The 27,543-nt window shown below is 40.0% G+C and overlaps 2 protein-coding genes across 4 annotated transcripts in view; both read right to left on the bottom strand.

Annotated features, from left to right (window-relative positions):
* Window positions 1-273: 273 nt before the first annotated feature.
* LOC127655521 (casein kinase II subunit alpha-like) lies at window positions 274-19,341 on the bottom strand. The gene is made up of 15 exons (XM_052143398.1): window positions 19,265-19,341; window positions 18,123-18,203; window positions 17,945-18,024; window positions 12,583-12,711; window positions 12,365-12,476; window positions 12,166-12,267; window positions 11,899-11,949; window positions 11,750-11,809; window positions 11,403-11,486; window positions 11,139-11,249; window positions 10,920-11,021; window positions 10,627-10,727; window positions 9,166-9,314; window positions 8,489-8,578; window positions 274-2,086 (listed from the first exon to the last, which is right to left on the bottom strand). The coding sequence occupies exons 4-15, from the start codon at window positions 12,681-12,683 to the stop codon at window positions 1,962-1,964; spliced, it is 1,188 nt and encodes a 395-aa protein (XP_051999358.1). The 5' UTR covers window positions 12,684-12,711; window positions 17,945-18,024; window positions 18,123-18,203; window positions 19,265-19,341; the 3' UTR covers window positions 274-1,961.
* Window positions 19,342-24,148: 4,807 nt separating this feature from the next.
* LOC127655524 (protein tyrosine phosphatase type IVA 3) overlaps window positions 24,149-27,543 on the bottom strand; it is a 51,482-nt gene continuing 48,087 nt past the window's right edge. For all 3 annotated transcript variants that reach the window (XM_052143403.1, XM_052143401.1, XM_052143402.1), the window contains one exon: window positions 24,149-26,559. In XM_052143403.1, coding sequence (XP_051999363.1) covers window positions 26,442-26,559 — 118 coding nt within the window. In that variant the 3' untranslated portion in view covers window positions 24,149-26,441. The remainder of the gene's footprint in view (window positions 26,560-27,543) is intronic.

The raw sequence follows: 27,543 nt of genomic DNA, 5'->3' as shown, positions 1-27,543 counted from the left end.
TTTCATTGTCTTTGTACTCTGCACAATGACAATAAAATTGAATCTAATCTAATAAGGGTGAGTAAATGAGATTTTAAATTTTTGGATGAACTACCCCTTTAACCAGTTTAAGGCAAAATGCAAAAGTTAATATACATTTACAGCTTCTACTGTAAAATCATTCTAAACTAATACGTTTACCTTGGTAAAAATAAGGGATAAGGTCAAATCTTTGTTGAATTAATTGAGTCTCACCTCTAGACCAAACTAAAACCTAGCTTTCAACAAGAGGCAACAGTTGTTTTCCTTTATTGAATTCCATATAAATGTGACTGAGGTAGCCTCTGTTTTCTTCCACCTGACTACAAACATACCATTCACTTTAATACATTAAACGTACAGCTTAATAAAGAAAGTGGCATGGTCTTTTTCCTTAAACATATTTTCTCTTAAATTATTTATAAAATAAAATTATATATATATATATATATATATCTTTGACTGCAAAAATTATATATGGCAAACCACGAATGAATGTATTTACAACACTATGATATTTAGATTTTTCACACTAACACAGGCCGAGGACAAACATAAGTTCAGCCTCCACTACAGAGCTAGTCTTTAACATCTGATATTTCACTAATAGACAATTCCAAAAAAAAAAAGAACAATAAGAAACATTTAAACAATTAAGGTACTAAAAGATTCTGTTTTTCCTAGACAGATGCTTCGGGAGTCACAGAAACGGTCCATATAATGTTTTGTTCATTCTTCCATAAGCCAACCAAAGGCAAACCACAGTAAAACACAACATGCAATGCTAAACTGATATTTCACTGGTTTAACGGATTTAATTGTGCGGTAGAATGAGAAGTGTATTTCAATAAACAGTCTACTCTCAAAAAAAAAAAAACTTTGTAAGTCTGAAACTTAAAACTCCACTCATACATGCGCGTGTGCTTGCACGCACGCGCGCGCACGCACACACACACACACACACACACACACGAAAGTAACAAAAATTGGCATGTTATTGATTGTTACTCAGCAATTGGTACAAATTCTCAAACAGCAACTAGTGAGAGTTTAACAAGATTTGGGACCAAATCCAATTAACCTGCCCTACACAAAAAACCAGCACAGCTGAACTGAAACAAAAGATTTCATTATTGTTAAGTATTACACAATGACTGAACACGAATCTTCAGAAATGTAACTGTAGTTTTGATTGAATCTGTCCTCCAGTCCAAATGCAGATCTGAAACACAGCATGATGGGGAAAATTATGACACTACACAAATGCTATGCCCATCAGCTCTCAGACCCAGCAAGCCTCCTAGAGAAACTACAGACATAGAATGAGCCTTCTCTTGTCCTATTTATATTCATCAAAATACAAGGACAACAGACTCTATCAGCATATTTACTCTGAAAAGTTCAATATATACAACACCAGGTTTTGTGAACAAGACTCAAATTGTAAAAATACTTAAAGCAGGGACTAAAATAATGGGTATAACTAAACCAAAACCCTTTCTAAAAATCCCTGCCTTCCAAAATCACACACAATTAAAAATAAGTCAGTCAATGAGATTGTTTCAAGCACAAGAATGCTAGAGGGACATATAAAATTTGTTTTATTATCCTTTTTCAGGTGGACATTTGTGGGTTTCTAAACAGTTACGGTGAGAAGCTCACACCCATATGCTTTTCTAACTCACAGAGACAGGTGAAAAACATGGGTTTCTTGAGTCCATAAATCCCTAAACACAACTGAGAAGAAAAAAAATAAAACGGTAACTTAACATTAGTTCTTTGTTATTTAACACATAAAAATAACGACAAATTAAATCAATCGCCCCACCCCTCCCCCAACAATTCACAAGTAGCCCCACTTAAGAGAAAGACAGATAGAGGGATGAAAGATAGAGATAAAGGGTCGTGAGAAAGAGAAGGGGGAAGGTAGGGGCAGTTGGTGCTCAGGGCTGGGCTCCAGCGGCAGTGGGCACTTGTGTGGCCATTGTGTTTGGGGCAGGAATGACAGGCGAGCCAGCGCTCATGTTGGCGATGTTAGGCTGTATGCTCGGAGTCATTGAGGTGATGCCTGCAAGATGAAAATAGTCAACATGTTAAGGCTTAGCATTTTAGATTAAGATTTATTAGAATGGAAAGAATAGGTCACACTGTTGAAGCTTGCAAATCTGTTTTGGTCAAAGACATTCATAGGGCTGGGCCAATACAATCATATATTGATACCACTATAATTTATTGTACAATACATTGTTTTATCGATATTTGTATTGATTTATGTGCATTTATGTTCATTCCATATTGAACATAAATGTTCCCTTCTGTTAATTAGTCAGTTGTTGATAAAAAAAAAGAAACATTTAATTCTTAGCTAACATACCCGGATGCACTAAAGAAACACATCCTCACCCATTAATATGAGCCCACTGGCTCATGCTGGTAGTCTTAAAGAGACAGTACCTAATCAGCACGTGTTACATATTAATACAAATACTAACGATTAGTAGAAACTATGTAAACAAAGATGTAACAAAAATATACATGCAATTTCAATACATCTGTTGATGGAATACATTGAGTAGTCAAAACATTTCAAAAGCTTACATGTAACGTCTCGGTTACGTACGTAACCTCAGTTCCCTGAGACGCAGGGAACGAGACATTGCGTTACTAATTCATATGGGGAGTGCCTTCATACACAACCTATTTGAAACCTCTCTACAATAACGCCAATATTGTAATATTGGCTATGGTGTTGGAGCCCCAATTGTTTTTGGCGCGAAACTGACCACTCGTTTCGGCGCAAACGGACCACTGTAAAACAGGTGCACACACCATTTCCTCAGAATTTCTGACTGAGAACAAGGAGCACATTGCTCGTGCCTCAAGAACTCGAGTTTTGTGGTGCGGCTAGCGTTTGCAATGTCTCATTCCCTTCGTCTCAGGGAACCGAGGTTACGTATGTAACAGAGACGTTCCCTTATGACTTCAGTCCACTTGACATTGCGTTTATGGGGAACAGAATCCCATAACGCTGCACTACATGACAATTTCCTAAAGAGGAAACATGGCGGTGCAGTCTTATGGGACGACGACCGACATGAGTATGCCGCAGTGAGTGATCCTCATGATGGCCAGGAGGAGAGCACTCCTAATGAATATATGAGCTACAGCATATAGTATGAATTACTCCTTATGAACCCGTCCAGGAAGGGAGTTTATTTATAATCAAGTGCTTGTGACTTATGGAATTATAACAGCCTGAATGCAGGCGGTTGTGTAAATGATGCTGAGCCCGTACTTAAAAGGGGGCATAAGTAAATAGATCTCTCTCTGGCTCTCTTATATATATATATATATATATATATATATATATATATATATACACACATACGGCCAATGAATAGCAAGTGCTCTAAACCGAGAGGACTTGAAGAAAGAGACATTATGTCTAGGTTGTAAAACCTTGCGAACGTGTTTTGTGAGGACCATCCTGCTGCAAAACATATGTCTTGTAAGGACACACCATTCGTCCATGCCCATGAGGCCATGCCTCTATTTGAGTGTGCTTCAACACCAATTGGGCAAGTCTGACCCTGCGATTCGTAAGCCAGTGTAATTGCATCGACAATCCAGTGAGAAAATCTTTGCTTGGAGATGGACATTCCTTTTGTGCGTCCTCCATAGCATATAAAGAGCTGATCAGACAGTCTGAACTGGCAAGTATGCTCAACGTATGTATGTAGCGCCCGCACAGGGCATAACAAATGCAATGATTGTTCCTCATCCGAATTAAATGGGGGAGGGAAGAATGCCTGGAGGTGAACCACTTGCGCTTTGAAGGGTGTGGTCAGAACCTTGGGTACATAGCCTTTCCTGGGTTTGACAGTGGCTCTTGAAAGGCCGGGGCCAAACTCCAGACAAGAATTGTCGACTGATAACGCAAGTAGGTCACCGACCCGTTTTACTGAGGCCAGAGCCAGCAGTAGTGTGGTCTTAATGGAAAGCATGCGCAATTCAACAGAGTCCAAAGGCTCGAAAGGGGGCCCTGCGAGAGCTTTTAGGACTAAAGTTAGGTCCCAAGTCGGGATTGTAGCTGGCCAAGGCGGGTTTAATCTTCTTGCTCCTTTTAGGAACTTTATGATTAAATCATGCTTGCCTACAGAGGCGCCGGCTTCATGTGCGTGATACACAGCTATAGTTGCCAAATACACTTTGAGCATTGACGGGGTGAGTCCTGCGTCTAATCGCTCTTGAAGAAATATTAGAATTTCATGTATGGGGCAATTGACTGTGGTGAGACACCAGTCAGAGAAAACCTTCCATTTTATTGCATAAAGGCGTCTTGTGGATGGTGCTCTGGCTTGTAAAATGGGGTTTATGACGCAACGCGTCAGTTCTGGCGCATGTAGTGCACCCCGTTCAGTGGCCACACATGCAGGTTCTACAGCTGGGGCTGGGGATCCAGATTGTGCCGTGCGCCTGAGAGAGGAGATCCCCCCTCAGCGGTATTTCCCATGGTGGGCTGTACAGCATCTCTATCATTTCCGGAAACCATGGCTGGTTGGGCCATCTCGGCGCAACTAATAGAACCATTTCCTTGTCCTCCCGGACTTTGTATATGAGAGTGGATTAGGCATAGCGGAGGAAACGCGTATTTGCGTTTCGCCGGCCATTTGTGTGCCATTGCATCCGTTTCCCAATGGGGCTTGGGACTTCGAATACCAAAGGGGACAGTGGGCATTCTCCACTGAGGCAAATAGGTCGATTTCTGCTTTACCGAATATTTCCCAAATCCTCAACACCGTCTGAGGATGAAGTCTCCAATCGCCTGGTATCACCCCTTGGCGTGACAGCAGGTCCGTGCTGTAATTCAGGCAGCCTGGGACATATGTTGCTCGCAGGGAGAGGGGATGACGCTCGCTCCATAGGAGGAGGTGCCGTGTCAGTCTCAGCAGTGGAGGTGAATGAACTCCACCTTGGCGCTTTATATATGCCACAACTGACATGTTGTCTGAGCGAACCAGGAAATGAAAGTTCGCTATTTCTGACTGAAAAGCCTTCAAGGCTTTAATTACAGCCGACAGTTCTAGGCGGTTGATATGCCACGCCCTCCTCGGACCTGTCCAGGTGCTGAAAGTCGGGCGCCCATCGCACACCGCCCCCCCAACCTGTGTTGGAAGCATCTGTTGTCACCACTTTCCACCCGATAATTTGGCCCAGCGCCACACCTCGCTGGTAAAATGCAGGAGCTGTCCATTGTACCAATGCAGCTATACAGCGGCGGAATATAGTGAGACGCATGCTCCCTTGGGGCCAAGCATGTTGTGGCACATGGCGCTTCAGCCAGCACTGAAGTGGTCTCGTGTAAGAGACCTAATGGGATGATGGCCGATGCTGCCGCCATAAATCGCAATGCTTTCTGAAACAGCTTCAGATGATGTGATCTCCCCAGTTTGAACTGAGACAGACACTGTAGAATGGCCTGAACGCGCTCGCTCGTGGAGTCGAGGCGGACTCCCAAAAAGGAGATATTTCGGCTGGGAGAGAGCGTTCTTTTCGCCCAGTTTACATTGAGGCCCAAGCTGTTTAGATGCTGAAGCAGTCAGTCTCTGTGTTGGCATAACAGAGCCTCTGATTGTGCTAGTAACAGCCAATTGTTGAGGTAGTTCAATATGCGTACGCTGCTCAGTCTCAGAGGGGCGAGCACCGCATCGATGCACTTCGTGCGAGGAGCCAGAGACAGTCCGAAGGGCAGGACTTTGAATTGATACGCTGTTCCCTCGAACGTGAATCTCAAAAACATCCTGTGGTGTTGTACAATTTGGATATGGAAGTACGACGCAAACCAATTGTGTGGGCGTATATGCGATAGAATTTGTTTGAGTAATCATTTTGAATGGCTGCTTTTTATAAGTGCGCGATTTAAATGTCCCCGATCCAGGATTAGCCGAAGTCCGCCGTCTCTCTTTGGGACAAGAAAATAACGGCTGTAAAACCCTTTTTGTGCTTGACAATTTGGCACAATCTCCATCACGTTTTTCACGATTAGATTGTGTATTTCGGCTCGTAACACTGCCGTGTGGATGAAACCGTGGAAGATGAAACTTTGGATGAAACCGTGGAAGAGAGAACGCCGCTGAAACGGGGTGGCCGGCCAGTAAATTGGATCGTATAGCCATGTCCGATCGTTTTTTGCACCCATTCTGAAACGCCCGTTAGGGCTCGCCACGCGTACTGGGACAGAGGGCACTTTGGTTTGCTCAATGTATGATAAGGCGTCGCTTGCCACAGGGAAGCGGTTGTGCATAATGTGTGCGCTTTGAAGAGGAAAAGGGCTCTGTTTTGAGAATGTATTAGCATCTCGTGCATTTGCAACGAGTGCTGTATTCTTTATTGCATTTTTTATTGCATGAGACACAGAAATAACAAATTTTAAAACATTGTGAACAGCAATATTCCTCTCCTGACGAACAGCAGTGGGGAGGTGGGGAACAGTGTTCTGTGTCTCCAATAGAGCCTTCTTCGGAGCACCGGTGGGAACGACGGGCTCCATTTTCCTCTTCAAAGCGTTGCGCCCGTCAGGAGCGCTTCCGCTGCGTGGGGGAGTTCCACCCATCGGCGCGAGGTGGGCGCTGATACGGCTGCTTCCGTTTGGAACAAGGCTTACGCGGCTTCACTGGTGGCTCGGCGGGGGCCGGTGCAGGCACCGAGTTAGTGGGCATGGGTCTTTTAGCCGGGCGCTGGCTTGAGACAGAGCGGGGGCGAGCCGTCTGCGGTATGCTCCATTTGGGTATAAAGTGCCTTATGGCTTGTGACTACTGCTGAGTCGTGACGTAGCGCTCAGCAAACGTACTCACTGCGCCGCCAAAGAGGCCGGCCGGAGACACTGGGGAAGCCAATAGAGATGTCTTCTCTGTCACTCATCTCCGTGAGTGTCAGCCATACATGCCTTTCCAGAACAACCAGGTTACCCATGGACTTCCCGATGGCCTGCGCAGTGACTTTCGTGGCACGCAGCGCCAAGTCTGTAGCGGCCCGAAGCTCTTTAAAAGTCTCCGGATCAAAGCATTGCTCGTCCATTTGTCTGAGGAGCTTCGCTTTGAATACCTGAAGCACTGCCATTGCATGGAGTGCTGATCCAGCTTGTCCTGGCTGCCGCTGAGTAGGCTTTCCCCACCAGTGTGGACGTCTGCCTACACGGCTTAGAAGGATGAATGGGGCGTAATTTCAATGCCCTGCTACTCATTGGGCAGAGATGTGCTGCTACCGCCTCCTCCACAAGTGGTAGTTGAGCATAGCCATTCTTTTCCCCATTGGCCACGTTCGAGAGAACGTAGTCACTGCGAGCGCGCGCTGAGATTGACCAGTCGCCTGATGCAGCGAGAGACATGACATCGTCATTATCATCCTTATCACACCCAGCGTCAGATCCACCAAACGAGATCCACGCTCCTTCAGAGGGCCGGAGCTCGTCTCGCACATAGCGTATGGTGAAATATGAGCTTCGTGGAGATTGAGGGGCTCGTGGGGCGTGTACCGGCACGAAATCCACCTCAAGTTCATCCGACCTCGTGGCCCCACCGTGCCCCCTCGGGAATCACAGAAGAGGCTGGTGGGAGGGCGCAAGAGGCTGAATCGTCCCTCAGAACGAGGGCGATTCGTGATCGAAGCGACTTGAGACTCATGTCTTCACAGTGAGGACAATCTGTCTCCATGAGAGCCGACTCTGCGTGGACAGAAAACGCAGCTCTAATGCTTGTCTGACGGCGGGATGTCTCTCTCGCACAAGGAACACTTACGGAACGACATCTTGAAAGATGCGAACACGTAAGTGGCTCTTCTAGATATATAAATATAGATTTATATAACTTATATTTATAACACAAGTATTTGCTTAAAAAGGGTACTCTACACCTGCCGACGTGCTGCGGAGAATCAGGACACTGAGGATGCAGAGTGATGTTCGCCAGAGCACTGCAGGGGAGTGGAGATTCTTCTCTGCTGTGAAGATGCCGTCCGCTGACTGGTGCGAATCGACGGCGAAGATAGAGGGCTTCGAGACAAGAGGTAATCGCTGTCTTGAAGGAAGAAATTCTGAGGGAATGGTGTGTGCACCCATTTTATAGCTGAATATAGTTCGCGCCGAAACGAGCGGTCAGTTCCGCCCCAAAAACAGTTGGGGCTCAAACACCATAGCCAATATTAGAATATTGCCGTTATTGTAGAGAGGTTTCAAATAGGTTGTGTATGACGGCACTCCGTATCAATTCTGTATCAATACCCACACCTAATACAGTTATGATATTGGGATGAATCAATGCATTCAATTGTAATGTGTATCATATTGCGAGATAGATTGCGATGCCTAGCCCTACTTCTCCAGGCATTTTTAACCCTTAGATTAATTTATGAACCGTTTATGAAAGTGTTGTATAGAGGGGTAAAGAACTAGGGAGAAGGAGAAACCATTTACCTGCCATCAAGCTAGAAGAGCTGACTGGTGTGGAACTGGCAGCAATTCCTGAAGCTGGCGCTCCTCTGCCCTGGTCTTTAACTATGGGGTCTACACAAATACACAAACAAAATAAATAAGACCCTTCTCATCTCAACAAAAACATGACAAAACAGACATGAGATTTTTTTTTTTCCCCCAGCACCCTTTATTTCAACTCTCTAAGCCAGTTTAACGGTTACATAGAAACTTAGTCTTAAAATCCTGTCGGCTTTACTAGAGCCAAGAACCATATTGAACTTTTTCTCAGAAGCTCTCTGTACTATTCTCATCAGTATTGCCAATCATTTTCAATTCTCATATCATAGAGATTATCATATGGCAGAACACCCATCATCACTGAACATTCAGTTATAACCTGTCATCATTTGAAACCTAACAGATTTGAAAGCTTTAAGTGTATCATATTTAAAGCCCTTATTCAGGATCTGTAAATAGCTATTTACTGCAAGCAATACATGATTTAAAACTGGATGTTGGTAATAAAATCTGTTATTGACTGAATGAGAAAATGAACAAAATAATTTAACTTGACAAATTAGCAAAATTGGAAAAAAGGCATCACTGACTGAAGCATGCATATAACAATATTAGCAGTTTTGTGAGTGTTGATCAAAATGAGTTGGCAGAAAACTCACAGAAGTAAGGGTGGTCCATGGCCTCACGGGCCGTCAATCGTTCCTGGTGGTCGTAATGTAGCAGCTTGTCCAGAAAATCCAGAGCCTCTGTACTGACCAGATGCTGATTGTCACTGTGCACAAACCGCTCCCATCTCTTCCTGGAGTGTCTGGTTAAGCAAGCAAGATGGATGTTAAACATTCATGCATATTAAAATCAACTTACAAGTAACTGTTCCAATTAAGTTAAATATTTATCAGTGCTGCAAGCTATTTTTTCATGGAAATGTAATCCCTGAAAGATATTAACAAAAGTCATGACAGCATTTCCCCCTGCCATTATATTTGGGGGAACCCCCCCCCCCAACGGCACCCCACGCGCCCCCTTGAAGGTCAAGTTAATTTTATTTTCTATATAGCGCCAGATCACAACAGAAGTCATTTAAGGTTACCTTTCCTATAGAACAGGTCTATACAGTGTTCTTCTATTAAACAAACTAAATAGCCCTTAAGTTATTTATCTTATTTACACGACGGCATGTCATTTGTCTCTACATGGTCGCGCGTTTACAATTCTCCTCTGCACCGCACACGGCAGAGTTCCGCCATGATGAGAGCGCGCACGCACACACACACACGTGCGCTCACACACAGGTGAGAATAGGGGTGTTCGATTCAAGGTTTTCTTCAAAATGTCAAAAATATACAATCTGCTCAACTTTACTGCAAAATATCATATATATATATATATATATATATATATATATATATATATATATATATATATATATATACATATATATATATATATATATATATATATATATATATATATATATATATATATATAGGGATTAGACACTCACAAGTGAGTGATTTGAGTCAACACAGTCGATTCCTGTGCTGGAGTCGACCCCAACTCTAGGGCTATTCAGAGTCGAGGAATCGACTATTTTGGAGTGCTGCAAGTCCTGCCCCTGACAAGCAGCAAAAGTCCAGTCACCACCAGATGACTTGGCAGTCAGAGGGGAAATACTCCCCCTGGCTGTACAATACTGATCTTGGTAAGTAAATAAATAAATAAATACATACGATCGATAGATACAAACAGATAGTTGGGCCAGACATTTCTGTCTTTCCACATCAAGAGGCTCAGGAAATGTTCTTCCAGAAAGATACATTGCAGTGACAAAAGCTGCACACTTTGTGGATAATTGTCATAAAAAGAAAAGTTCAGATGTTTACTTCAAATGTACAGTTCTTATATTGACTGCAGTCATTAAAAGAAATACATGATTCCTTTAAGTGTTTGTGTCGGTGTCCGTCCAGTCTCGTGGAAGTAGAATGGCTGAAATCGCTTACAGCACCTTTAATACTGCTATGAAAATAACTGATAATACACAGAATAATAATTTTAATCAACCTGGAAAAAAGCAACAACCATCTGTCCTGATCAACATCAACATTATACTCAATTCATACCTGCCCAAAATGTCATTAAAGCGTGGGTCCAGCTCAATGTTGTATTTGTCAATGTAATCATACAGGTCCTCTGTACCCAGAACCTTTGCAATCCGAACCAGCTATAAAAGAAACAACATAATCAGTGCAATGAACAACTGTAAATTCTTTATGACCAGCATGCTAAATTAAAGCAGAAAAATATTTTTACCAATCTGCATAGTATATCCATGACTTCAGAAGTTAAAATGAGAATAACTGAAAATTACTGCAGTTTGCTTCTGTATTCAGAAGAAAAAAAAGAGATAGTAGACCTGGTCATAGTTGTCATGTCCATGGAAAAACGGTTCCTTCCTGAAGATCATACTTGCTAGCATGCATCCAAGACTCCACATATCCAGACTGTAGTCGTACATCTAAAATGCCAACAAATTTTAAATGTTTTTTTTAATAAACCATGAAATGTCAATTGAATATTTAAATGTTTTCCAATAACATTGTAAAATTTTAACTCAAAATAACTACAAATGTACCTGGTAATCCACAAGGAGTTCAGGGCCTTTAAAATAACGGGATGCCACCCGTACATTGTACTCCTGGTTTGGGTGGTAAAACTCTGCCAAACCCCAATCAATCAGACGAAGCTTCAAAAGGAAAATAGATATCACTCACTTCACAAATCCAGAAGAATTCAACAGGATCTCAAACCAGAAATTAGTTTACAACCGATATAACAAAGGAAACAAGTTGTGCTCATAAGGTAGGGAACATTCTTAACATGGCCGAGGCTTAAATACCTTTCTGTGCTCATTGTCGATCATGACATTGTGTGGTTTTACGTCTCTGTGCATTATTCCCATACTGTGGCAGTAGTCCAGAGCCTGGGGAGGAATACAGCAGAGCTAATTATTAAACCAAACATCAGTGCAGTTTGAGTGTAGTACATGACTGTGGAAAGTTTCCACAGCAGCAGCATATTTTTTCTGAAGTTGAGCAAAAATTACACCATTTTGCTTTTGCAGAATTAGCAGATATTGGTTGGTTTTTATGCTCCATGATATTGCTTTTGCTACCCAGAATTAACATGGACTGTAATAATGGAAAGCTCAACAAAAACCTTTTGTACATTAGGAAATTGTCTCACCTTCAGAATTTCATACATGTAGAAGCGGATGTCATAGTCTGATAATGTTTGATACAGTTGCTGTGAAAAGAGGCAGAAAGAAACAGTACATTCAATAAATTAAATACAAATAAATCCTATTAAAAAAACAAAAAGAAAAAACTCTTTACCTTGAAGTCTGTATTGTTAACATGCTCAAAAACCAGAGCTGGCGTTCGTGACTGTGGAATGGAAAACAAGGCAGAATGGATTTTCAAATCAAGGGCACACAAACATACCCTCACATTTTCCTGTGTCATTGCATCAACACCAGTCTTCAAGAAAATAAAACCTGCATGCCGTTATAAAATGAGTCACAGTTAAAAGAAGAGTGACTCTGTCTTACCTAAGGTCAAAACAATGAAAGGTAAACTCACAAATCATTTGAATAAACCCACCACAGGATCCTTTACGATGTCTAAAAGTGATATGATGTTTGGGCCTCCTCTTAAGTTCTCCAGAATTTTTATTTCTCGTTTAATTTTCTTCTTTTTCACTGGCTAAACAAGCAAGAAAAGAACTAATGAAAAAGCACTTTTTTTTCAAAACAATTTTTACTTTTAACAAACAGCAGTTTAGTGAAAGACAACATGATACCTTGAGCATTTTGACAACTACTTTCTCATTGTTTGTGATGTTTATGGCTTCAAACACTTCACTGTATTTTCCCCGGCCGAGCTTTCGCACTAACTGATAGTCATCTTGATTTCTGGAGGAAACACATTTTTTTTATATATTCTGTGAATTTAAACTAGCACTCATTAACACACTGAAAGCATTATATTTTCAGGTGATTAAAATTCAAAAGAACATACCCCCAGTCTACCACGTGGGATTCGTAGTCCCAGTACTCTCTGGATCGCTGTGTGTTTACATCAGGGTAAACTCGAGCGCGACTCGGGACAGGGCCAGACATATTCTACACACAGTATTCCCTGAAACACCTGAAAAGACAATATAATCCTGAAAGATTAAAATGATCACAGGAAGGTGTGTGTGGCAAAGCGAACACCTTAAAATAATACAGTAAAATATTCTACACATAGAATAGCTCTAAACAGTGTATATATATATATATATAAAAAAAAAAAACAACCTTAGACTAGAATAATTTTATAAATCCAATGATGTCTTAATCCCAAATAATGTAATTTTAAGGAAATATATAAATGCCATCAACAGCACATTGGTGAGTCATTTAGTTCAACTGAGCATCATTGAGCCACACCACAGACAATAACCAGATCAGCTCCTGTCCGGAAGAGCATGTGAAGCACTTCACATGCTCTGATGTGAGTGCCCAACTCCCGCGAAAATAAAAATAAACTTTGATAGTGAACAAAGCACTTCAGCTTCACTTTAAACAATTGTGTAATGGCAAATGTTTCTGGTTCATATGTGCATGTTCATACATGCAGTGTTAATCACATGCAGTTACGCAGAAGACACACGCTTATTCCATTTCTGATGAGAGATAAAATGATGAAACAAAATCTCAAAGGTTTTACCTCATGAAATATAAGGGCTCGTGGGCATTTCTCTCATTTATCAATGAGCATGTGAAAGTTAAAAAATTAGGACAGAAATATTTTCCAATTGCATAATAATATATAATAAAAATATATATTTTTATAATATAAAAAACAATTGTGTAAATTAAAAATTTGCCAAAACTAAAGTTGACCAAAAAGAGACGTATTTTAAGTATTTAGAAATATTTTGATATTGAAAACATTATTTTTCACGTCTTTCACAAGTTTTTAAAGCTGTAACATGAAATTATATATCCCTATTTCAGCCTTTCTCAAACTTTTTTCAGTCAGGGCACCTTTCAAAAGTGCATAAAATCTCAAGGCACCCCAGTGTAAAATATAATTTAAAAACACTGCATAACCCAAATGTAAATGCAAATGTCCTGTTTATTTAGACAGAACAGTAATGAACAGAGCATAATACGAACTGTAAATAACAATAATAATAACAACTTTATAGCACCTTTAAAAACACAGGTTTGCAAAGTAATTCACAAAATAATTAACCAGAGACACAAATGCCATAAAACCGTAAGAGGTGGACCGCCCAATACAAGAACCCAACAACAAATCCAGACCAGGAGAACTAAAATGAAGTGCAGGATGCAGTTAAAATAAAATAAAAAGGGGCAGGCATGAAAAAAAAAATATACAAAACGATAAGAAAAAGATGCATGTTAAAAAATGCACCAGAGATAAGCAGGAATGTTTTTCCATATAGTGCTTGTTTTCATCCGTGCCATGCGCATGCACACACACCCACATACACATACACCCACACACACAAACAATAATCCACAACGAGAGAGGGAGAAAGATCTACATGTGCGCTGATACGCGCTCACACAAGCCGGGGGTGGGGGTGACCACAATCAATGAGCCTGTGCGACGCACACAGCCGCCCTGTGAGGTGTTGTTGCTATAACGCGTTGCTATGGGTTGCGTCACTTGCGTCAAGTTGTGTGTGTGTCTTGCTTCGGTCTTGTGAGACGGATTTTTATGGTTAATTTTATATATATATATATATATTTACAGTGAGGAAAATAAGTATTTGAACACCCTGCTATTTTGCAAGTTCTCCCACTTAGAAATCATGGAGGGGTCTGAAATTGTCATCGTAGGTGCATGTCCACTGTGAGAGACATAATCTAAAAAAAAAAAATCCAGAAATCACAATGTATGATTTTTTAACTATTTATTTGTATGAGACAGCAGCAAATAAGTATTTGAACACCTGAGAAAATCAATGTTAATATTTGGTACAGTAGCCTTTGTTTGCAATTACAGAGGTCAAATGTTTCCTGTAGTTTTTCACCAGGTTTGCACACACTGCAGGAGGGCTTTTGGCCCACTCCTCCACACAGATCTTCTCTAGATCAGTCAGGTTTCTGGGCTGTCACTGAGAAACACGGAGTTTGAGCTCCCTCCAAAGATTCTCTATTGGGTTTAGGTCTGGAGACTGGCTAGGCCACGCCAGAACCTTGATATGCTTCTTACAGAGCCACTCCTTGGTTATCCTGGCTGTGTGCTTCGGGTCATTGTCATGTTGGAAGACCCAGCCTCGACCCATCTTCAATGCTCTAACTGAGGGAAGGAGGTTGTTCCCCAAAATCTCGCAATACATGGCCCCGGTCATCCTCTCCTTAATACAGTGCAGTCAGCCCTGTCCCATGTGCAGAAAAACACCCCCAAAGCATGATGCTACCACCCCCATGCTTCACAGTAGGGATGGTGTTCTTGGGATGGTACTCATCATTCTTCTTCCTCCAAACACGGTTAGTGGAATTATGACCAAAAGTTCTATTTGGTCTCATCTGACCACATGACTTTCTCCCATGACTCCTCTGGATCATCCAAATGGTCATTGGCAAACTTAAGACGGGCCTTGACATGTGCTGGTTTAAGCTGGGGAACCTTCCATGCCATGCATGATTTCAAACCATGACGTCTTAGTGTATTACCAACAGTAACCTTGGAAACGGTGGTCCCAGCTCTTTTCAGGTCATTGACCAGCTCCTCCTGTGTAGTTCTGGGCTGATTTCTCACGTTTCTTAGGATCATTGAGACCCCACGAGGTGAGATCTTGCATGGAGCCCCAGTCCGAGGGAGATTGACAGTCATGTTTAGCTTCTTCCATTTTCTAATGATTGCTCCAACAGTGGACCTTTTTTCACCAAGCTGCTTGGCAATTTCCCAGTAGCCCTTTCCAGCCTTGTGGAGGTGTACAATTTTGTCTCTAGTGTCTTTGGACAGCTCTTTGGTCTTGGCCATGTTAGTAGTTGGATTCTTACTGATTGTATGGGGTGGACAGGTGTCTTTATGCAGCTAACAACCTCAAACAGGTGCATCTAATTTAGGATAATAAATGGAGTGGAGGTGGACATTTTAAAGGCAGACTAACAGGTCTTTGAGGGTCAGAATTCTAGCTGATAGACAGGTGTTCAAATACTTATTTGCAGCTGTATCATACAAATAAATAGTTAAAAAATCATACATTGTGATTTCTGGATTTTTTTTTTAGATTATGTCTCTCACAGTGGACATGCACCTACGATGACAATTTCAGACCCCTCCATGATTTCCAAGTGGGAGAACTTGCAAAATAGCAGGGTGTTCAAATACTTATTTTCCTCACTGTATCTAAAATGAATTTACAATTTTATTAATACGTTCATATGTTTAAAAAGAAGAAGAATGTATTTATGTAAATTCAAGTATATTATATATGAAATGTCAGATTTTTTTTTTTTTTTTAGCCTACGTAATGTTTTGGCGGCACCCCTGACACAGTCAGGGGGCACCCCAGTGTGCCGCGGCACCCACTTTGAGAAAGGCTGCCCTATTTTATTAACTGATTTACATATTTGATGTTAAATCACTGAAAATGTTTGGAAGATATGACTCTGGTCCAGACTATGCCCCAACTACCATGTACCCTCCAACAAACCCTGAAGGGCCATGACACTTGGGTAGAGGACCATAAAATGAAACTCGATTTCAGAACTGAGAAGTTTTACATGTCACCAGCCTGGCTGACTCTCTTATTTGATCAGAACATATTAAAAGTCTGTGACACAGTCAAGTCCAGGGGATCACCATACAAGGTAACTTGAGATGGGACAGTCAGTTGGACCACATTTGTCTTGGCTTTGAACTGTGAGTTACAGGATAGCATTCTGAGAAGCTATTCTTCTCACCACAACTATACAGAGCAGTTTTCTGAGTTACCACAGACTTTGTCAGTTAAAACCAATCTGGCCATGCTCTGTTGACCTCTCTCAACAAGACATTTCCATTCACAGAACCACCGCTCACTGGATGTTTTTCATTTTTGGCACCATTTGGAGTAAATTCTAGAGACTGTTGTATGTGAAAACACCTGCCTGTCATTTTCAAGTTATCCTCAAGACCTTGATAAGCTGGTTCAGGTGTGTTTGATTAGGGTTGGATCTAAACTCTGCAGGAAGGTAGCTCTCCAGGAGCAGGGTTTGTCACCCCTGCTCTAGAGTTTACTCAGAATGGTGCCAAAAACAAAAACTTCCAGTGAGCGGTTCCATTTATGTTGCATAGTTTTGTTCATAGTTTTCAAGTACAAGGACATGCATCAAGTGACATTATTTTTGTTGTATATGTCAACAACAAAAGCGACAGGAGGTTTCCTCTCCCCCCTTTTAAAAATTGAAGAGCATATTTACTTATATGAGCCCATTATTATCCCGACAGTTGCCTAATTTCAAACATAATTCAAACAGAACATAAATATTACACAGGAGGAAAGACTCCTCGTTACCATGGATATGTCAGAGTAGCTCGTCTTAAATAACAGTAATAATAATAACAAATTATAGTATTTATGAAAAAAATACTAGCTGAAATACAGCTTGAAACTTTAACTACAACTGCCACTGTTGATATAAAATGAGGTCTAATAGATTCTACCTTTAAAGTTATTACATATGAAACTTATATTTTGTCAAAATATAACAGTTACTTCTACTCATGTAAAATCATGAAACAATTTTGTAAAGGTGATGTAAAATTTTTAAAAAATTAGCGCAAAAGCACAGTGTTGCTCTTTTCCTCAGTGCTGTTTGGCATGTCAGGACTGCCTACTGTTTGAGAGGTTTGACTTCCTCTGTAGCGATTTAAACTAGAAGTCTCACTAGAACTGAAATCGGTCACATCGGTTTTGAGGTTTGCGCTCCACAATATCAAGGGAAGCCTGGTTGTACCATGCACGTGCCAGAGAGAAGAGCAAATCATGATCGCGTGCTGGTTCCGTTACACTTGTGCGCAAGTGCAGATGAGAAGCCTTTAGCTGATTGCAAGATTACCATTAAATCTGCCTTGGCAGTCCAAAATAGGCTATCACTTGGGCGTCCGCCGAAATATCTTCAATGGGAGAACCATGGCATTGTTTTTTCCAAGCTGTCCACGACCCACCCCTAATAGACCTGCGACCAACTTTTGGGTTAAGACCCACCAGTTGAGAAACACTGTTCTACAGTAACTCAGATAACCACTCAGTACAATTGTGGTGAGAAGAATAGCATGTCAGAATACTATTCTGAGATGCGGGTTGGTACTTTTTTTGGCAGGTGGTTTTAATGTTGCGGCTGATCAGTGAATATAGGTTGGAGATTACCTTGGAGGGCTCCTCCAAGCAGCAAATTACAGCTGGGGCTGATGAAGGCAGTATGTGATGACTTTATGGTGGAGCATAGGCTGCAATAAAAAATTTGGTAAGATAACAGCTGACAGTCACCACAAGTTCCTTAATTTTAGATTCACTACATTTAAGCACTGCCACATGAACAGCCTACCTGATTTTTGTACTAGTGAAAGAGGACATCCAGGAACTTAATCAGGAGACACAGAAATCCTAAACGTCATTCCTCGTGGCCCTGTAGATAACGAAAAACATTAGGTTGTTGTAAACTCTAAATAACACCACTTTGAGCCTGCAAAATTACCATGAGTAACAAAGTACTGATTTATGGACCAATGTCTATTAATAACCAACCAAGGTGCTGTACAGCCATATAGTCTTTAGACTATCAAATTGCTATTTGTGGCAAGTTGTGTGATCTTCCTGAATAAATTACTATCTATTAGAATAATATGAATGACAAATGCAAAGGTTAATTAAAAGTAGGGACAGGAAAACATGGACTACGTTAAATTATAACAAGGCTAGTAGACTATAAACTGGAGCTAGTAAATATGACATATAATATCTTGCTATTTAGCCTGATCCACACACACTCACTTGTACGTATTTCACCATTTACCTGTATATTATCTACGTTACTATAGAATTACAAACCGTCCAATTAACTGTATGATTAATACATTTCTCAGAATCTAATTATCTTCTTTAAAAAGTTGCCAGTTAGCCAGGTAACCGCTAACTGTCGTTTGCCACGCCTAACCATTTTCTAGACCATTTCACGAGACATTTAACAAAATTTACACTCCAAAATAGGTTTAGCGAACATAAAACATATTTAAAAATCACAAATAACACAATACATAAGTCGAAAGAAACAGGTTGCAATGTTTTATCTCTTAAATGCTGCTAGCTGAACGTGGCGCGACACGCTACATCAAAGCTAACGCCGTAAGCTGCATTAACACAAAGGATTAAGAGAAATATATATACAAATAAAAGCACAAGACTATACTCATAAAACTAGTAACCTATATAAGAAGTTAATATTTGCTTTAAATCGGACCTGGGGGCAAAATGGTTTAAATAACATAAGCGGAGCGAATTTTGTGGTTAGCGTGTAGCAATAACACGCACTAACTATGCAATCAACAAATTACACGGTTTATAGTCATACAAAGACTAGACGTTAGTATCATAGTGTCTTACGTCCCTGTCCATATCTTTAAAAATCGTTCAACATCAGTTCATTTAGGAATACAGGTGTCAGTAGGTTGTGTATGCACACTACATTACCTCTCGGCGTCTCCTGATAAACAATATGGCGGATACTGCACTGGAGAGAGGCTGCGTTTCAAAACCCAGTGAGCTGCTCTAAAGGGACGCCTGAAACGCGTAAGTGATGCCTAACTATGCTGTCTAATTAGGCAACGTATTAGGGCTTGAGACGCAGTCAAAAAGAGAGAAAGTGACACATTCACAGACGGAGAGACCGGTTTCTGAATTATGCCCCCCCCCACATTCTTGATATGCGTGTAAGCGTGTAGTCCCATAGACCTATTTGTTTATGAATGCTTCCGCAATGTATTTTATTTTTTACCATGGCTATTTAGCATCTTGATTCTGGAAGCATAGGCACATACAAAGATGAAAAGACAGAGAAATGTCTGTGCGTTTAAATACCCATGTTCTAGTAGTCTATTTTCAACTATTACGTTCAATCATTTTTATTTCATTTGCTGTAGCCTACCTATGTAGTGTCTTAAAGGGATACTTCACCAAAAAAATTATAATTCTCTCATCATTTACTCACCCAGGTGTTTATGACTTTCTTCTGCTGAAAACAAGCAAAGATTTTCAGAAGAATATCTCAGTTCAATAGGACCGTACAATGCAATATGATGGGTGTAGGTGTGAAACAGATACAAATTTAAAGGTTCTATAAGTGATTTTAGCTGTTCTAGAATTTCCACAAACTGAGCCTTTGGATTAGCCATGCCCCCTCTTTCCAAAACCCAGCACTCCAAATATACTGTACCAAATTAGCTTTACTGAGACCGACATTGAGCAGAAGCAGTAGTCAAAAACAACAGTGTCAAAATAGTGCCCTGAACTGACAGCTGTTATGAACAACCTGGCATAAAACTGGCATTAAGATTCAATAATTCACTGCAACTACAACACTATCAAAACATGCTAAATTACTGACAGGCAGAAAGCGTCAGAGACCATGGCCTGCGAACACCTTTTTTCTTGCCGTTTACAGAGTCTATTAATGTCACAGAGACATGTGAGATATCTCTTCTTCTCTTCCATGACAAAATCACTTACAGCACCATAAGTCATTTATATATATATATATATATATATATATATATATATGTGTGTGTGTGTGTGTGTGTGTGTGTGTGTGTGAGCGTGTATTTATCACTTTGTGGGGACCAAATGTCCCCATAAGGATAGTAAAACCCGAAATTTTTGACCTTGTGGGGACATTTTGTCGGTCCCCATAAGGAAAACAGCTTATAAATCATACTAAATTATGTTTTTTGAAAATGTAAAAATGCAGAAAGTTTTCTGTGAGGGTTAGGTTTAGGGGTTATGTTAGGATTAGGGGATAGAATATAAAGTTTGTACAGTATAAAAACCATTATGTCTATGGAAAGTCCCCATAAAACATGGAAACACAACATGTGTGTGTGTGTGTGTGTGTGTGGTGTGTGTGTGTGTGTGTGTGTGTGTATATATATACTAATCATAACTTTTATGTCAAAGTATAATGCTGGAAGCATTTGAGTTTGCTTTATAGGTGGAGAAACAAAAAAAAAAAAAAACTTGTTGCCTTAAAAAAACAACACTGATGGAGCCAAATGTCCTTAATAAGAAACAATGTACTACAATTCTCAGAAATTGTTGCGCACACAGCAGGAAATATTTTAACTAAAATACATTACCAGCTGCAAGAATTACAACACATACCATATCTTCAGTTATTCTTCCACAACAACATTGTGAAAATCAATGAAAATACCAGGTAAAAGCTTGTGTAAGACCAGTTTGTTTGTTCACATGCAATCAAAAGAATGTATTCAGTATTCAGAATGGTAGTGTCAATCATGCATTGTAGACCTTTTTTAACATTAACACTTAAAGGCATACCTCTTGGCCCGTATTCACGGTGAAGTTGACGTGAAATGAAAATTCTATTTTCTAAATGCATTTTATCGCATAAATAAATAGGGTGATTTTTTGTGGATGAATTTGTAATTTTTGTCATTCATCAGCAGAATAATTTTTCAAACTATATCTGCCCTCTCCAAAACGCACATTGTCCGACAATTCCTAGCGTATTTTTTCCTGTGGATGTGCACTCACTGCAGAGAAGAAAGGGGGCATCCACAGGGAATTGTGGGGCTACCCAGTGTTTTGATGCTGTTGACGGGATGCAAGCTTGGTGAACCATCAGCTTCGCTGAAGAAATGTGATCGGAAAAAATCTCGAAAAATCGTGATCAGAGATCTTTAAAACGCTTTGTGTTCCATCATAAAAAATCGACAGTAGAACTCACGGCCATGTTTAATAGTGAAAGTAAGACCAATGAAGCAAAAGTACAAAGTAATTTGAACTTACAGGATTGGGACTAAACATATGTGTGGCCACAATTAAGTCACTTGTTAGTGTGGCTAATCTGAAAAAAAAGATTTCAATTTGCTAGGTAGCATAAAGATTGTACTGTGGAGTAATGGAATAAGGTGATGTGGTCTGATGATTCCAGATTTACCCTATTCCAAAGCAGTGGGTGTGTCAGGGTAAGAAAGGAAGCGCATGAAGCGATGCACCCTTCATGCATAGAGCCCACTGTACAAGCCTCTGGAGGCAGAGTTATGAGGTTGCTTCATTTGGTCAGGTCTAGTCTCAGAAACATTATGCATCAATAAAATGAAGTCAGCTGACTACTTGAATGTACTGAATGACCAGGTTATCCCATGAATGGATATTTTCTACCCTGACGGCACAGGCATATTCCAGGACTACAGTGCCAAGATTCATACATACATATCATTGTCTGTCTTTGCTGACAAATAGAGGTTCCCTGTCTACAAATAACTGTGGGCGATTTAAAAGAACGCGCTAATAAAACGTGATGTCATTCATATCAATGAGGACAAATCCGCCTTACTCATAAGTTTTCATTAGTAAAACTTGCTCTTAGCAGTTTTGTTAATAAGTTTTAAGCTTTCAAATCTCCAAGCTAGGAACTCTTTGGAGAACTCCTAATGGTAAGATAAAAATCTTTGTGAATATGGGCCCAGATCTCTAAAGACCCGAATTGCAGAATCCCCATGGATTTAAGAGTTAAAGGTGTAAATCTTAAATGTCTTTTGTAGTAGTTCTGTTTAGACCAGCAACAGATTTGACAGAAAATGGAGTGTTGTAAAAAAGTATTTGCGCCCATCCTGATTTCTTCTGTTTATGTAGATTGCAGTGGCAGAGCTATGGGGTGGCCAGTGGCCATGGACCGAAGCCTGGCCACCCCATTGGACACTCCACTCGCAATTGCTGTTTTAGTCATTTTTTTTGGCACAATTTTGTTCTTTAGAGGGGAAATCATCTCTGTACAACTGTATAAACTTAACATGTGTGCACACCAAGTTCGCCAAACTTCTCCGTCCAAAGGAATCATTGTACTCCCCGCACCGCCCCCACAGCTGTGCCACCACAGACTGATCACTTGCCCCTGCCTGGTCACCCTTTTGAAAAACTCCTGGCTCCGCCCCTGGTGGATTGTATATCTCATTCTAAATTGTTTTGATAATTCAAACAAAATCTAACATAAAACAAATGCAAACTGAGTAAACACAAAATACAGTTTTTAAACGATAACGTTATTTACTGAAGCAAAAAGTTATCCAATACCATCTGGGCATGTGTGAAAAAGTATTTGCCCCCTTAGTTACTAAATCCCCAAATCTATGAAACTGCATTCATAATGGGGTTCAGTTGGACTAGACACACCCAGGTCTGATTACTGTCAGCCCTGTTCAATCAAATCAACACCTAAATAGAACTTTTACAGCAGCATAAAGTTGTCCGAAAGATCTCAGCCCATAGCACACTATGCCAAGGTAAGAAATGCCAGAAATGATAAGGAAAAAACTTTGCACAGTAGTGAACATTCCCAGAAGTGGCTGACCTTCCAAAAGCACAGTGATAACTCATACAGGAAGTCACATAAAAGCCAAGGACAACATCCAAGGAAACACAGGCCTCTTTCACGTCAATAAAGGTCACTGTTCATGATCTTGTGAGAATGTTCTGTGGATTGATTAGTTGAAAGTGGAACTATTTGGAAGACAGGTGTCCCGTTACATATGCTGTAAATCAAACACAGAATTCCACAAAAAGAACATCATACCTACAGTCAAGCATGGTGGTGGTAGTGTGATGTGTGGGGATGCTTTGCTGCTTCAGGGCCAGGGCGACTTGCAATAATTTAGGGAAACATGAATTCTGCTCTCTACCAGAAAATCCTAAAGGAGAAATCTAGCTATCAGTCCATGAGCTGAAGCTCAAACTCAACTGGATTATGCAGCAAGACAATGATCCAAAGCATAAGAGTAAATTCACCCCTGAATGGCTCAAATAAAGCAAAATTAAAGATTTGGAGTGGCCTAGTCAAAGTCCTGACTTGAACCCGATTGAGATGCCGTGTCAGGACCTTACATGGGCAGCTCATGCTTGAAAAAACTCCAATGTGGCTGAACTAAAGCATTTCTGCAAAGAAGAGTGGACCAAAATTCCACCACCGTGTTGTGAAAAACAGTTATCGAAAGCATTTGGTTGCAGTTGTTGCTGCTAAATGTGGCACAACCAGCAATTAAGTTTAAGGGGGCAGTTCATTTTCATATGGGTGATATAGGTAATAAAAATGTTTTGCTTCAATTTGAAGATATATGTTATATCTCGTTTGAAGATCTAAAACAATTTAGTATGAAAAGCGCACAAAAATAGAAGAAATCAGGAAGGGGACAAATACTTTTTTTACATCACTGTACACTCAAAATCAGGTAGAGATGATGAAAACCAGAATGACCATTAAGTGGTGTGTGTGGTTTACATTGATCCTGTCCAGTGAGAAGGCACTGTGCGGTACAGAGCAAAACACTTTGATGAAATGAATTGATTTCCTTTATTTTTACAAATCCAGATTTCAGATTTAACAACTGAACCAATTTTTACAAAATAAGAGACATATATACAACATTTTTAACTTTCTGTGTTGTCGTATTAAAGCTCATTTTATCAATCATATTCATATGAAAAAGTACAGATAGATATGATCAGGGAAACAACGAATGCTTGTTCATTGTGTCATACCCAAATCAGATTATCTCTACCTCCCACACACATTTTAAGATAGATACTACTATGTCACCCAAGGTGAGGGTAATGAGTTCAGCTCTGAGAACTCGCTAATTGAAACTGATGGAGCTCTGACTGAATATTAGGGGAGAAAAATGGGCTAGGTTCAGACTTGTAAGTGAATGATTAAGATGATATTTTCAGGATCCTGAGTGAATGAGGGCAAGATAAACATGAGATACAGTTTGAATGTAAAGCCTCACTGACCTGCTCATCCTTCATTACGGATCTGTATATATTGGTGGAAAAAGCCCTTATATATGTGCAACATATGGCAGCTTCATTTACTTTTAACTGAAGAACCACTTTAGATTTAAATATATCTCTCCTACACAGCAAAAAGCTTGTCTGTGAAACTCTGTCTCGTGAGTGACATTACTTCCTCAAGAATACAAAATCTGTCTAGTTAGCAAAGTTAGAGGTGCAAATGTAACAACCTGATCCCCCATCCGAACATTCAGATCTCAACTGGAGTGAGCTAATTCTGTTCCTTTAAAATTAGATATGGCTAGTCTCCTGCCTTTACTTTTGTAGAGGAATATTGAAGGGTAAACATATATACTGTATTTGTCAAATGTAATCTTTCTTCTATATGTTTTCTAGAATTATGCAGAGATACACCTTTATTGGACATTTCTTTAATATTTGCTTAATTGCGCAATCTGATTTGCAGAACAATTAGACATTCCTTCAATGGTGTCTACAGGACCATTGGTTAGGCAGAGATCATGTGATGCCATTTCTCATTATGAAGAAAAATAGTTTAAGGGGATAGTTCACCCAAAAATGAAAATTCTGTAATCATTCACTCAACTTGCTCCAAACCTGTATGATTTTCTTCTGTGGCACACAAAAAGAGATGTTAAGCAGAATGACAACCTCAGTCACCATTAACTTTTGTTGTAAGATGCAATGAAAGTGGGACTAACATACTGCCTAACATCTCCTTTTGTGCTCCACGGATAAAATAAAGTCATTATAATTTGCAACAACATAAGGTTGAGTAAATAATGACAGAATGTTCTTATTTGGGTGAACCATCCTTTTACTCTGAAATTGCATTGATTCTGAAATTCTATAGTCTCCATAATATAACAGTGACAAGTGATCACAGTGTCAAGTGAGCACAAATAAATAAAAATTGTGCAATTTTCCATAACGCCGCGATTCTGGATTATTACTTTGAATGAAGTGTAAGAACGCTCTCTTATGGTTTTATTAAATTAAGCATGGATTCCTCTCAGTTCATTGCTAGCATTCTGGGACACTGCAGTGTTTCAGATTAGCTGGACTTTTATATGAGCAAAGCAATGCTGTGAGCAAGTTCACAAAAGAGATCTGACCTTCACTGTGTACCCCCAAAACACCTCAAAGGCAGCAAAAACAAGTCAAAACTTAGTAAAAATGTGAATGTGTGCTATGTGACAATCTAGACTTCACTGACTCCCCCAGTTCTAATAATTAACAGCCAGTGGTGCAAAACTCTAATCCCGTAGAAGATTCATGGTACAATGTAAAAAAAGAGCGCTAGGCCAACCCAGTCACTCACATCCTTAAAAAAGCTTGGTCACTTTAGTGACATGCATTCTGAAACTCCTTAATTAAACAATTAAGATCAGGACAGTCAAGTGGTTTCATAAGAAATAAAGAGGGTAACATTAAACAGTGATTTTGTTCTGTGACCTCATTGTGGTTCACCATGCCAGAGGAGCAGGTGGCTGGCCATGATCATCTTTGGACTGTGTGCTGTTTGTACAGAGTGTTGACTGCAAATTTGAGTGTGTAGAAGAGTATGCATTAGTGTTTGTGTGGGTGTTCACAATTTATTTGTGAAAACAATTAGGATGGGGGTTTGTGTGTAAAGACAAAATTCAAGAGGCTTGTCTTTCACTGCCCTGAGATGGTAAAGACCCTGTGTGAAGGGGTCCCGTATATACACCAAAGGGGGTAAAATTCCCTTCCTGAAAAGTAACAAGAGTTCAAATGCGATGGATTGGTAATTTTAGTCCATAATGAATGGGTGCTTCAGAGGCAGGCTGGTGAAACTGGATCACATGAGGCAGCACTTGCTTTTGTGGTTGTGTGGGTCTTTGAAACGCAGTCTCTGTTTGGGGCGGTACTTCTCCAGGTATGTCAGCTGCTTGCTGTTGATGGCGCCCCGACGTTTCCTGTGGAAAATATATGTGCATGTAGCCATCAACCATAAAACTGAGAATTTTGATCTGTGAAAATTATCTTAACAAATATGGTAAACAAAGTATTAATATATGCACAATTTTTATAATCTGTTATTACTGTATTATTATTTCTGTAATGCATTAGCACTAAATTATGTTTGTTAATGCTAAACTATATGCTTATTTGTTTGCTTGTTTTTTAACTCCATGGCAAAATACAGGCAAAAAACAACTAAAGACCAATATAAGATGTTTATAGAAATATTCCGAGTTCAATACAAGTAACACTCAATTGACAGCATTTGTGGCATAATGCTGATTACCACAAAAATTTATTTTGACTTGCCCTTCCTTTTCTTTGAACAAATCTGGGTTCCATTGAGGCACTTACCATAGAAGTGAATGGGGCCAATCCCCTGTAAAAGTGACTGTAAATTATGATTTAAACAACTTTACAGCTCAAATAATACTTTGAGTTTTAACAGAAGAATTAATGCAATTGCTTTTATAAAATTATAAGATTCACATTACTGCCTCCAAAACCCTCCACAAATTGGTCCCATTGTAAGTGCCTCACTGTAACCTCGATTTTTGCTTTTATTTTAAAGAAAAGGAGGGATGAGTCTAAATTATTTTCTGTGTCATCAACAATATGCCGCAAATGCTTTCAAATGAGCTTAACTTGAATTGGACACTGAATATACCTTTAAAATCCATTTTGCTATACTACAAGTCCTAATTCATTTGTATCATGCACATCATTTGTAATCTGAATAATTTGTGTTGCACAATTACTTAATTACAACATGTTAATGCTGCAAAATCACTGTGATAAATTAGCACTGCATCATTTTGGCATTGTGTTAGTACTGAATAATTCTTCATTATGCTCTAGTCCTGCATCATTTACTATGATTTTGCATGCTTTTATGACTAGGTGTTGTATCGTTTACTGAAAGGTGTCGGAGATGTATT

The sequence above is a fragment of the Xyrauchen texanus genome, chromosome 15 (genome assembly GCF_025860055.1).
Source record: "Xyrauchen texanus isolate HMW12.3.18 chromosome 15, RBS_HiC_50CHRs, whole genome shotgun sequence".
Classification (NCBI taxonomy): Eukaryota; Metazoa; Chordata; class Actinopteri; order Cypriniformes; family Catostomidae; genus Xyrauchen; species Xyrauchen texanus.
This window is presented reverse-complemented; position numbering and strand designations above follow the sequence as displayed.